The sequence below is a fragment of the Xenopus laevis genome, chromosome 6S (genome assembly GCF_017654675.1).
Source record: "Xenopus laevis strain J_2021 chromosome 6S, Xenopus_laevis_v10.1, whole genome shotgun sequence".
Taxonomy (NCBI): domain Eukaryota; kingdom Metazoa; phylum Chordata; class Amphibia; order Anura; family Pipidae; genus Xenopus; species Xenopus laevis.
This window is the reverse complement of record NC_054382.1, coordinates 87585311-87598402: the sequence shown is the minus strand read 5'-3', so window position 1 is coordinate 87598402 and position 13092 is coordinate 87585311. Positions and strand designations below refer to the sequence as shown.

The 13092-nt window shown below is 37.6% G+C and overlaps 1 protein-coding gene across 3 annotated transcripts in view; it reads right to left on the bottom strand.

Annotated features, from left to right (window-relative positions):
• rttn.S (rotatin S homeolog) overlaps positions 1-13092 on the bottom strand; it is an 87418-nt gene that overhangs the window by 46477 nt on the left and 27849 nt on the right. For all 3 annotated transcript variants that reach the window (XM_041567781.1, XM_041567780.1, XM_018223613.2), the window contains 9 exons: positions 11362-11574; positions 7710-7822; positions 6866-6992; positions 4243-4368; positions 3772-3888; positions 2916-3052; positions 1823-1994; positions 901-1000; positions 253-341 (listed from right to left, as the gene is read on the bottom strand). In XM_041567781.1, the coding sequence (XP_041423715.1) occupies positions 253-341; positions 901-1000; positions 1823-1994; positions 2916-3052; positions 3772-3888; positions 4243-4368; positions 6866-6992; positions 7710-7822; positions 11362-11574 (1194 nt within the window). The remainder of the gene's footprint in view (positions 1-252; positions 342-900; positions 1001-1822; positions 1995-2915; positions 3053-3771; positions 3889-4242; positions 4369-6865; positions 6993-7709; positions 7823-11361; positions 11575-13092) is intronic.

Below are 13092 nucleotides of genomic sequence, written 5' to 3'. Positions count from 1 at the left end.
CAAAAACAGAGACCACTGGAAAAGCTGCTAAAAATAGGTCATTCTATAAAAAAATTAATAACTTGATGTCAATGTGTAAATTTGAACATTTTTATACCTAGTTTTAGGGTGAAATTCTCTGAAGAAGCAAAGCTGAAAAGAGTAGTCATGTAGGCTAAAAGATAATAGTAACAAAAATTATATGTTCTATAACATACTAATAGCATTGTAAGGTAGACTAAAGGAGAACCATGTAAAAAGACACTAACAAACCTTCCCATCTTGTTCAACACATTTATGTAAGTAATGAAGGATTTTGTCCACTACACCCTGCTGTTTAAAAACACCATGCATTTTCACATCTAAAATAGAAAGAACGAAATTTAATGGATAAACAAGTCAATCAATTATGCCCCTACTTACAAATTATTATATTCATAAAACTATAAAATTATTTCAAACCCACAAATGTTCAATATTTAAATAACCTTACAAAATTTAAAAAAAAAACGATGTAAAACGTTGGCATCTAAAAGCTTGTGAGTTCATGTTTTCAGCATATTTTTCAAATTGAGAAGATAGTTTTTTTTTAAAAAATATTTTAAAATTCGTAAACCCATTGAAAGAGTACAATACAAATTAAATTCATTCAAGATTTTTTATTCTATCAAGTTCTTTATATTAGAATTTTTAATAAAAAGCAAACATTTGAGTTTTGTAAAATTTCAAGTTCATTTGAATTAGAAAAAATATTTGAAAACGTCACAAATTTGAACTTTGATAAATAGGCTTCTACATCGCTAACAAAAAAACAAGATCCTCTGTAGCCCAATTGTGTAAAGATTGTACTTATAATTGGAAGTTAACTATTGCAATGTGATGTAGTAGTTCAAGGAAATATGAGAAATGACACTAGCTTACCCTGTGCTATAACCGACATCTGTTCAGCTGCAGATTTTTGCAGAGCAAAATCTAACGAGTCCGAGAGAAATATTTCACATACTTTTTTAACAGTGTCTTCCTGTAAATCAAATTAAAAAAACCCAAATAATAATTATTGATCTTCATTACTAATAAAACAATACATATAATTTACTTGGTAAACTGAAGTGTAAGGCAAATAATTTGTATAGACATTTGTGACATGGCAAATGTTTCCATATGTATTTGTTGTAAAATTAAAGAATGTTTAAAATGAAGGGAAAATGACTACTGTATAACACTGCTTGAAGCATGATAGCAGGTGGGTGGGGAGGAAGATAAGTCAGGCTGACCATGCAGTCTGTTGGATTGCATAAAGTTGACACTTGCGTGGACCGAATAGAAAGCTTAAATCATTTTTTATACCTATTATTCTTAAATGTATTCATGACGTGCTAATATATTTAGAAGGACTGTACAAATGAAGGGTGTAAACAATAAACAAATTACATAAATTAGGTAAAGAGGGTCCTGCATATTAGAACTGAAAATCTAAACCTAGAATGTATAGCTTTTAGAGCCTAAGAATGGGAGGACATGACTGCCCAGAAAATCCTGTAATGGCTAATAATATATTATGTGTATGAGAGATTACTGATTAAACTAAACTAATTTAACAAGGGATATTTAATCGGTAACCATTTAACAGTATTTTTACTACAAAGAAACAGGCAGGCAAAATGTTTTAATCAAAGTGCCTAAAAAACTGTTTTCATTATGGTTTCCAATGTACTCAAGTAACACCGGTATTGCAGTCACAGAATCAGTAAGAGTCGAAAAAGCAAGAAAACAAAGAAATAATACATTAGAACAACAAAAGAAATCTACCAATATAGCAAAAACACACATTGTCAATACTAACCATAAAATATGACTTTTCATTGCAATCCAGCTTGAGGTCAAGTGGTTGTTCTAAGATGAACAAACTGACGGCATTAGACAAAATACTTCCTTGAAGCTGAGGTCGCTTGCAGGTTGAATCCTCTTCATTCAATAAATGTACTGCTAACCATTTTATGGCCATAGAGCGGACTCTAAAAACAAAAAATGAGGAACCAAAGCTCATGAGCAGGGGTTACAAATGACCATATGTAATATGTGAAAAATGTGTGATATGTTATCACACACAGAGGAGAACTCTAAAAAATTGTTACTAATGAATGTGGAAACTGTGGCACTCTTCTGGTGAACACTAGCAAACTGTGCTTTCATAAATGTGCCTCTTTGCATATTTCAGTCTCCAGGCAATGAATGGGACAATCCACCTGTTACACACTGGGGGTTGCTTCCCATTGTACTTGTAATTGGCATTGCTAAGTACTATCTTGTCCCTACTGAGGCTAAAACAAGGGCAGATAAAAGCTGCCAATATTGGTCCTTTAGTCCAATTCAGCAGGTTATCTGCCTGTGTGTGGGGGCTTTCGACGGGACCCGATTGATATTAGGCCCAAAAAATCTGCCTATATTTATCGCCCTGCCTGCCTTAGTGGGCTAAGAACCGCTCATTTGGTGACCTCTCCAAATGCGTGGATCTTAACATGTATGACCACCTTAAGATAAAATCCCTCCAATGACGGCACTCCAGAATCAGTCACGCTTGAGTCAGTAGATATCGATCAAAAAGGTTTATTAAGGTGGGTCCACTTGACTGACTGATTCTGGAGTGGCGTCATTGGAGGGATTTTGTATGTGTTTACAGACTGGCACCCGGCCCTTGCAGCATTTATGGTCGTGCGTGAAGGAAAGTAAAGGAGTTGAAGAAAGCCTGGCACTCCTCTCTAAGAGTAAACATTGTCTATGATGTGCTAATAAAACAAACCACTGCAAGTACATATCATTAGCACAAACTAGGCAATGGTATTGTTCATAAAGGTGCATACTTATTTCAAGTGTCACGGTCAATATCATTTAGTTCACACTAAATTTAAACTTATTGAAAAAAAAAATATACCCACGCCTGCTTTTTAGAAAAAAGTTGCCGCAGAGCTGCTCTTATCCTTGCAGTTTTGGTTAAAATCCCTTTGTCATCTGCAGAGGTTTCACACAGTGTTAATATAGATGTACCTAGGGCTTCTTCTGTATCTGCAAATCCCTTAAAAAGGAAAAAAAAGTAATTCAGGAATAACATTCACTTATATTTAGGCAAACAAATCTTACTTGTCAAACAGTTTGATTTTTATCTGAAACAGTACCTAGTTAGCATATATTCATGGCTAAACAACTGCATATCGATACGTTTTGTAAATGAAATGTATTATTAAAATGGTGACAAGTCCTAAATAATTAAATTATTAATTTGCACTGTTCAGATATTTACTAAGAGTTGGCCCAATATAAATACAAATTAGAATATGATGTCTGTATTTTCACATTCATATCTACAGTATATAGTATGTGGCTTAGACTAAATTCACATGGGGCAGTTTTCAGCCAGTGTTTTTCCCCCAGCTGAAAAGTATCCACGATTTCTTCCCACAGCTCTAATTCACTTGAATGAAAAATGCCTGGAAATGCAGGTGTGAGCTCTTTTTGCCCTGAATATGAGTGTTTTCAGGGAGCAAAGTCAATCTACATCTACAATGCATGCGGTTCCCTTTCAAGCGTAGCTTATACTTCTGAAACTGTAACCATAAAAGCATAGCATTACATTTTGTAGAATATGTGATAGAAAACAGCATCCATTGAAGAACGGAGTGGCCTCCATGCATTCAGAAAAAATATTTAGAATGCAAAAAACAAAACACAATCACAAGAAAAACAAGGAAATAAAGATAAATCAGTGTTTCAAAAGATGATAAAAAAAACCCATACCTGTAAAATGGGAATTACTGGACAAATAGATTCAATAAAAGTATTCCAAGTTTGATCTGCCATGACAAGGCGTCCTTGAAGTAAATATGAGAGAATTGTCTTTGCTGCGGTACATATCTTTAGACAAAAAAATATAAATAAAAAAAATTATGTAAACAATTGAATTCTTAATGAATAAGAGGAAAGTCAGTATAGGACTGGCCTGACCAGGGAAGACATGTAGTTGGCCAGCAAATTGCTTTCGATAGCAACTTTTTTTTTTTTTTACAAATAACTTTAAAAGCACAGAATTTTTTCAATAAATCTATATTGGAAAGTTGCTTAGAATTTTCTTTATTAGGCAAATTTTCATTTTGGGGTTGCTAGGAATTTGCCATTCTATAACTAAAAAGGTAACGTAAAGGTGAACCAGCCCTTTATTGTTTTAGTTAACTCACATATACTAAATAATTCAGAAACATCACTTCATACCTCAGTGTTTGATTCTTGTAAGCCAAATGTAGCTATTTCATAGAGCACCTTTGAGTGGAGGAGAAAATGTATACCTTGACATACGGATGACACAGGTTTGGTGACGTTATGAATTCCCAAGGATTCCTAAAAATTTAAATATTTAAATAAAAAGGACGGAAATAATAAATGTCTGCACAATGAATACATGTGTCAGAAAGCAGTTATAAGACAGCAAGTGGATTTGAAATAATGGAAGGCCTGGGAGCAAAAATTCAAATACAGGAAAGATAAAGAAAGAAACCAAAAGGTGGGAGCACAATGAGAGGCAACGAAAGAGTGAGGGTACGTTTACTTTCATATGTGAACTGCAAATAAACACAAATAAATTATGCTTGGAAAGCATCAGACTCATAAATCTACTTACAACTGATGCTCTTGTTATACACACTCTAGGGGGATCATTTACCAATAAGTTTGTACCTTGGCAGTAACCTCTAGCAACCAAGGATTAGAATATTTGAACCAGATGCTGGTAAAAAATGAAAGGGAACAATCCAACTGGTGGCCATGTTACTTCCCAAGTTTAAACAATGTTGATAAATAAGTCCTACGGTCTTAGGCATAGAGGCAGAGCAGGCAATTATTTTCACTTTGAATTCAGCACTTACTAGATGTCACTGCACTCTCCACATTCCCCCTCTCTCTTAACCATTTAATTGTGTAACCCATGCATGGGGATGGACATAAGGTCCCCCATTCTGGTGCACAAACAAATCATCTGAGATGATTTGCCTTAATAACAGTGTCCACAAAAATGGCTCCTGCCTTGCTCTAAGTATGAATTCCCAGACCGAAGGAAACAAGATTCAAATAATTTATATAGTGCAATTAAAGTTTATTTGCCTTGACTAATGTCATAAAATAGGATTTGGAATAATTTTTCAAGCAACAGGTCCCCTTTAAACGATACATAGTATAAAATATATTTCCTTCAAGGTAGTAAGGGTTGGACATCTATCTAGAATCATCATGTTAACTCACGTTCAAGCTATATATTAGAAACCTTACAAGGAATAAAGCAGGCAAGTATGCTTTAGAACCAATAAAAAAATCCCTCATGCAGTATGAGCTACATATATACTGCTAACTTTATCTTCAACTCACCTCAACCAAATTTATAACATTTCACCACATTTAAACCATTTTTTTGTGCCATACACTATGAGGCCTTCAAAACTGGAATGTACTTGACTCAATCAGGGTATTAAACTCACTAAAATGTCAGGTTTATTTAATAGTTTCTGTGTACCAAAAATATGTTCCCATCCACAATGTTTCCTTTTATTTCAATATGTGAAAGACAAGTGGCAATTTACCGTATATACTTGCGTATAAGCCGAGTTTTTCAGCACCCAAAATGTGCTGAAAAACTCGACCTCGGCTTATACGCGGGTCATACGCCAATCCCTCACCTCCCTCTCCCATAGCGCATCAGGACTCTGTGACTGACGATCGCTGCCCGGTGCAGGTCCAGGAGCTCCGGGCGGCGCGTCCTTCCCTGCCGGCGTCCTTCCAAAATGGCGGCGCCCATGGCCGCCACGTGGGTAGAGGCGCCGGCGCTGCTACCCACGTGGCGGCCATGGGCGCCGACATTTTGGGAGCGACGCCGGCAGGGAAGGACGCGCCGCCCGGAGCTCCTGGACCTGCTCCGGGCGGCGATCGTCAGTCACAGAGTCCTGATGCGCTATGGGAGAGGGAGGTGAGGGATCCGATATTACGGGATTTGAATTTCTACGCTGGACCTTCCTTACGCCCGGATTTGCTTGCGGCCAGGTAGGCTTTACATTCGGTGCTTTCCTTCTATCTTGGCGCAGTCGCTCTTTATTCTCCCTCGCAGTGCAGGGGAGCCGGCATCGATCGCGTGTAAAAAAAACTTTCAGGAGAGATGGTTGGGAAGTAAAAATGGCTCCCCCGCCTCCCTCTAAGCCGCCTTGGGCCCGGTGGTGGAATGTTGTGTGTGCAGTTGAGTTGGTTGGGGGCTAGAAGTAAAGCCGGCACCCCCTGTCGCTACACATGACGGGGCCTGACACCTCCTGACGACGCCTTCTACTTACGGTAACTGGGGGAAGCAGCCACTCTGTATGGTTAGGGATAGAGTCGCTGGGGAACATGCCTTCTACTGTTTCCCTGTGGCCCCTAACTTTTTGTCTTCCTACTGTCTACTACATACTGTACTATCCTGGCTAGCCCCATATCTATCATCTATCTATCACTGCTGCTCTTAGCACCTGTATTTTATTTATATATGTGGCTATTGAGTGGATCTGTTGGGATGTTTGTTCCCTTTGTTATGAGATGGGTACGACTAGCTGCTGCCTGGCCAATCAATTACATTTTTTTTTAAACTTGTGCTTGTTTTTATGAATTAATGTTTTAAGCATCATGGCTTGATTTTTAACATTAAACCGACTGTTTGATATTTCTGAGACTTTTCTGAGTTGTGTCTAGGCTTATACGCGAGTCAATACGTTTTTCTGGGTTTCATAGGTAAAATTAGGTACCTCGGCTTATACGCGGGTCGGCTTATACACGAGTATATACGGTACTTCACAAAAAAATATAAATCATTATATATTCTTACCTTAACAATTTCTAATGATGTTTTATAAGTCTCTGATTTCACTAAAGGCATCCAATGGGACATCATGCAAAGCAGAACTTTTTGACTCTCCTCTAATAAAACAGGAGGACTCAACACGGACTTAAAACTATTTATGAAGGAAAAGAGACTTTCAAAATTAATATTTCTAATAAAAGTTAAATTAAAAGGAATATAAAACAACTAAAGTTGTTGTAAATAACAAGTTGTTAATAACTTTACAATACCGATTCAATTAAAATTTCTAACGTTTTTGAAATGATTTGCTAATGCAATTTCTATAGAAAGCAGCATTTGCCTGTCCCTTTCAGAACCGTTGATTCTGACTCAACAATGCAGCAGTTACCTTGCATGCTTCATAGATTAATCAGCTACCTTCTACAAAATTGTTCTACAAGTCAGAACTGTTTCATCCAGTAAAAATGTGCAATATATATTGAAAATTTGCTGGATAATTACCCCTCCCCCCAAAAAAAATTCCATTAAAAATAACTTGTATAAATTGTATTAATTTATTAATAAAACATTTACAAAACACATGGCCAACAGAAATTACAAGCTGCAAGCAAGTTTCTTATTTAATTGGTATAGTCTGACATCTACTGGTTTCAGCTGGAAAACATATTTTGCTCTAGAAATTTGACTTCAGGAACAAAGCACTGTACTTTTTTAAGTAAAAACGCAAACCATTCTCACGTGAAGTTAGTGACATTGCTAGCGTGTCATTCTGTACAATAGGCTTACAAATAGCCAGATCCCAAACCTGAATAACCCATTTTCCAACAAATGATTAAGTGTATATAAATACTAAACAAAGGATACTTACATATCTGAGCAAATCTGAATGAGTTTCTGAACCAAAGGATAATGTTTATGAAAAGGAAGGCTTGAAAGAGCCTTATCCGCCAGTTCAACCAATTCTAAAAAATCCTTTGTCCCCTAATAAAAGTAAATGGACAGTTACACAAGCTACCAGGCGATTATGTAAAATATTTAGCAAACAATCTGAAGCAAATATAAAAGCAAAATGTAAAATTCTTGCCAATGCCTGCATAAAATCCTTTAATAATTGGAAAGTGCTACCAATAATATTTTTCTGCCTCCACTGGTCTTAAAATGATGAGCAACCGAGTAAAGGTATTTTTGGTTGCTTCATTTCCTGCAAGAAACACGACTGCAGTTTTACCAATTGCTAAAATACAGAATGTTTTTCTGCCAGAAGAACAGTGGTAGTAACTAAGAAACATGAATCCCCTACCAGTTCAGGAAGCTGGATCTTTCAGATGTGTCAGGGAGAGCTATTATTTTGTTACATGCTCATTGTTCTCCTGACCAGATTTGCCTCTGTTTTCATTATATTAACTCCTAGGGTGAAAGGTAGGGTTGACCTCACTCCAACCTGCACTGCAGCAGTAAAGAGACGTAAGCTGGCCATAGACGCAACTATCCGATTTTCGGACCGTTTGCGGAGAGTCCCGACATTTTTCGTCCGGCGGAGATCAGTCGTTTGGTCGATCGGACAGGTTAGAAAATATTGCCTGCCGATAATATCTCTGCATGTATTGCCGACCAAGGTTCAACCTACACTGATTCACGGATGCTACTATGCAGAGAAGTAAGACTTTTTATACTATGGCCGAAAGGCAAACAAGTTAGGGACCGCCATATGGGGTTTACCTTGACGTGGTATGGTGGCTTTTCAACTTTATGATCATACCTTTAACTAAAAACCCCTGTTTTGTAAACTTACAGGGGATTAGGGAATGTGTATTAAAACTAGCACTTCCATTATACTTAAGTATACTTAGCAGAGCCGGGCCAACCCTGCCAGGCGCCCTAGGCAACCTGGCCGGGCACGGCGCCGGCGCGAAAATACGCACCGGCACGCATTCACGTAACTAAGCGCCGGCACGCATGCGCGAAACTACGCGCAAGCACATTTAAAACGGAAATTACTGACGCCAGTCAGGGAGACACAGGACCGGACACGCGGTAGGCGACAGAGCAGGTACGTGCCTGGCGCCCGATTAGCTTTGCGCCCTAGGCACGTGCCTACTCTGCCTACCCCTAGTTCCGGCCCTGATACTTAGCCTTTAGAGTGCTTGCACACCCCCATTTTGTACATTATATACTCATAAACTAACTATAGACTATATGCCATTTAGTGTATACAGTAAATTGAAATTATATTATTTTTGCCAATTTAGTCAAATCACTCTGCAAAGTGGCAACATCCTGCATGGAACCTATAGTTCTGCACAATTTAGTACCATCATCAAAAATTTGAACAGTACTTTCAATGCCCACCTCCAGTGTAGAGCCCCGCGGTACTCCACTAGCAACACTGGTCCAATTAGAAAATGCTCCATTTACCACCACTTTTGGTAATCTATCTTTTAGCCAGTTCTCTATCCAGGTGCAAATATGTTCCAGACCAAAATAAAGGAGAACTAAAACCTAACTAAATAAGCTGGAGATGTTGTACATTGAATGTTGGCTTCTGTACCAGCCCAAGGCAACCATGGCCCTTTAGCAGTATAACTAATGTGCCTCCAAAGAGGCCCCAGTTACTCCCCATCTTCTTTTCTGTTGATTCACTGCACATGCTCTGTGCTGCTGTCAGTTACCTGAGCTTAGGGACCAACTCACAATATACTGTATATACAAAATATAATTGTCACAAAATGAGGCTGATTAGTACTCAATACAGACAATTACTATACGTCAGCTCAGAAACCAGTGCAATTAGCATCAGAATTTAATAGTTAGCCTTTCTGTTCTCATAAACCAGCTGACCCTACTCTGATATGAAGGATCCCATCCCTTCCTGCTTAATTTTTTTCACTATTTACATATTTAAAAAATACATTTTGGATTCTTTCTGCTGCAATGCCCTTTTCCATGTAGATTTTAACTTGTCTGATGATTTATTGGCATCCTTGTACCTGATAAACTTTTCAGCTGTCCCAGACAACTTGAAAGCCTTAAAAGCATGTCTTTTCTTACCCACTTCAACAACAACACTTTGACTGAACCACACAGGTTTTGTTTTGCAACAACATTCCTTGCTTACAATAGGAATATACTGACATGCATTTAAAAAGGTCCCATTTTTGTTTTTTGTTTAACCAAGTGAAAAGCATTTCCCACTTAATATGTTGCAGAGATGCCCATATACAGCATAACGTTTTAACATCTAGTTACTCTAGTTGTTAACAATCTCAAGAGACGGTTATGATCACTACTCCCTAAATGCTCACCCACACAAATGCTAAAGATTAGTTCAATATTATTAGTTATTACAAGATCCAAAAGAGTTATTCCTAGTAGGTTCTTGAACGAGCTGAAATAAAAAGTTGTCATTAAGAATACTTACAAACCTACTATCTTTTTCTGTCTTGGCAACCCTATTACCCCAGTCAATGTCTGGATAATTGCAGTCACCCATAATAATAGCTTGACCTAGTTGAGAAGTTGCTTCTATTTGTAAAAGTCTTGTCACTTATATGAGGTGGTTTAAAGCATACACAATGATCATTTGCTTTGCAACCCTTAGCCCAGTTGAAATCTCTACCCATAGGTATTCCACTCCCTCACTGGTGCCAGCTATGGTTATTTCTTTAGTGCATGGCTTTAATTCAGGCTTTACATACAAACTCCTCCACCCTTTTTAATCCCTCTGTCCCTCCCAACCATGTCCCTCCAAACTAGAGGGCCCCAAGGAGCAGTCAGCCCACAGATGCACAACAATTGACCCATTATGGACAGTAACACACATACGGTAAATAATCAGCGCCACACCCCAGCACACAATGACATACAGTACTTAAAATATTAGACACTAGCTTTTTGCCATTGTCTTACGATCCCTCTACGTAAAGAAGAAGGAAAGGCAAAAAATAAATGCCTTTCTATCCTAAGACTGGTGTACTGATAACTTACTCGGGTTTCGAAAGTTGTCTCCCTGCTGTTATGTGGAAGCATGAGTGCTCTGCGTAGACTGGCGTGTGTGACACGGGTGACATCACTGAATCTGCAGGCGTCATCCTCCCTACTGCCAGAGGCAGCCTTGAGGCGCGTAGAGCAGAATTTCTATTCGCATGTCTTAGGGGAGCTGTGCAAGCTGCTTAGTAAGAACGAGCGCAACTTCATTAGTTAAGCGCTCATGGGGTGAAGTTTTTTTTTTTTTTGCGCATGCACAACAAGGCGAAGAGGCAGAGGGAAGCTTCAGGGACTTTACAAACATGGTGCCTGCGTTATTTCAAATGCGAGCAGAACAACAAGATGGATTTTAAACGATAGAATTGGCCTGGGTGAGTTAAAACTTTAGCGATTTAGGAGATCTTGAGGAGTACATTAGAGGTAGATAGGTTATGTTTTTTGCCTTTCCTTCTCCTTTAAATTTGGGCTCAAAGAAAAGAAAAAAAAAGTAAGGACATATAAAAAACCATCCAAATGACAATGAGCCCAATACATACCTCTTTCTTAGAATACAACATAAAAGTTGCTGCACATTCAATTGAATATGCGGTCTCTGAGGATTGTTTATAAATGCTATAGTGCTCAGAATTCAGCTGCTCCATAAAAGATATAACAGATTCATGAACGCTGGGATATGCCATACGAAATGGCAGGTCGAGAGATATAAGGAACAAAGCATTCATCAAGCTTCCTGGCAGAACATCATTTGCCTTAGGAAATCAAAGAATAAATAAAAATTAAAACAAAACAAAAAAAAAAAAAAAGATTTTCAAAATAACTAATTTAACACCAAAACTACAAATTTTTTTTACAGAAAAAAAAATATTTCTTTGCAAGAAAGACATAAAACCTTGCCATCAATGTGCCCAACACAGTTCCCTAAAGGACCAATTTGAGAAGCTTGTTCAGTATGTTTTTCAGCTTCCTACTGGATAGTGTCTGTGCCGATTATAATTCTTAGCTGTACTGTAATGTCTTAAGAAATCAAACTCACTAAAGGGAGTCACTTTTGTGACTTAATGTGCTTAGCACAGCATGTATTTTCAATGACTGTGAATATGAGCTGAATATCAACCAATCCATTCTATCCTCATTATTTTTAAATCACTGGAGTAAAGCTCAATCCTTTCACATGAGGATTTTTTTGCCTGCTCTTCAAAATGTAACTGTTGTACGCTAACCCCTTCGGTTTTGGAACAAACAAACATGCAGCAAATATAAATCCACTGAACAAGAGGCACTGTTAAACTACCATTAATAGAATCAAAAAGTAGAAGAAGCGTTTTGACCTGTATTGCAGTAGTTGTGATATAAGGACTAAGGTATAATATTTTAAGAAAAATAAATTAAACATAAAAGGTTTTTATGGCCATTGTTTTATTTTCATGCTTCACAACAGGCGAGAAACTAGTTGACTGCATACAGCAAAAGGACAAGCAGAGGGCAGTAGTATGCTTCTATTCAGCATGATTCCAGGGGATGAAAAACTTCTGTGCTTTATACACTGAAAGTTTCTAACATTTTACAAACAGATGTTTTACTCTGGTAAAATGTAAATGTCGAAAACTTTACAAAGACAAAATGTTAATTTTACAACTAGGATGCACCGAATCCAGGATTCAATTCAGGATTCGGCCTTCTTCAGCAGGATTCGGATTCAGCCGAATCCCTTTGCCCGGCCGAAATGAATCCAAATTTATATATGCAAATTAGGGGTCAGGGAGGGAAATTGCATGACTTTTTGTCATAAAACAAGGAAGCAAAAAATGTTTTCCCCTTCCCACCCCTAATTTGCATATGCAAATTTGGATTTGGTTTGGTATTCGGCCGAATCTTTTGTGAAGAATATGTGGGTTTGGCCGAATCCAAAATAGTGGATTCCGTGCATCCTTATTTACAACACATACATGGAAGATTATTATATGAATACAATTTGAAATATCCTTCTCAGTGCTATGAAATTGTGATGTGTCATTTGATTATATAAATGTTATAATAAATGTCTCCCTTTTTCAGAATTTAAAGTATGTTTGCCAAGGCCCCAAACTACCTGTTGTAACTACTCAAATAACATTATCACTTAAGGAAACTAGATATCTTTTTTTGGTAAAGTGTTTGTTTCTCCTTTAAGCTTGATCAGTCCTTTAATTGGCTAAGCTGGAATCAACGCCCCAAAAACTGAAAAATATATTTTTTTCAAAAACAGAATTATTTGTGTTAAGAGTACC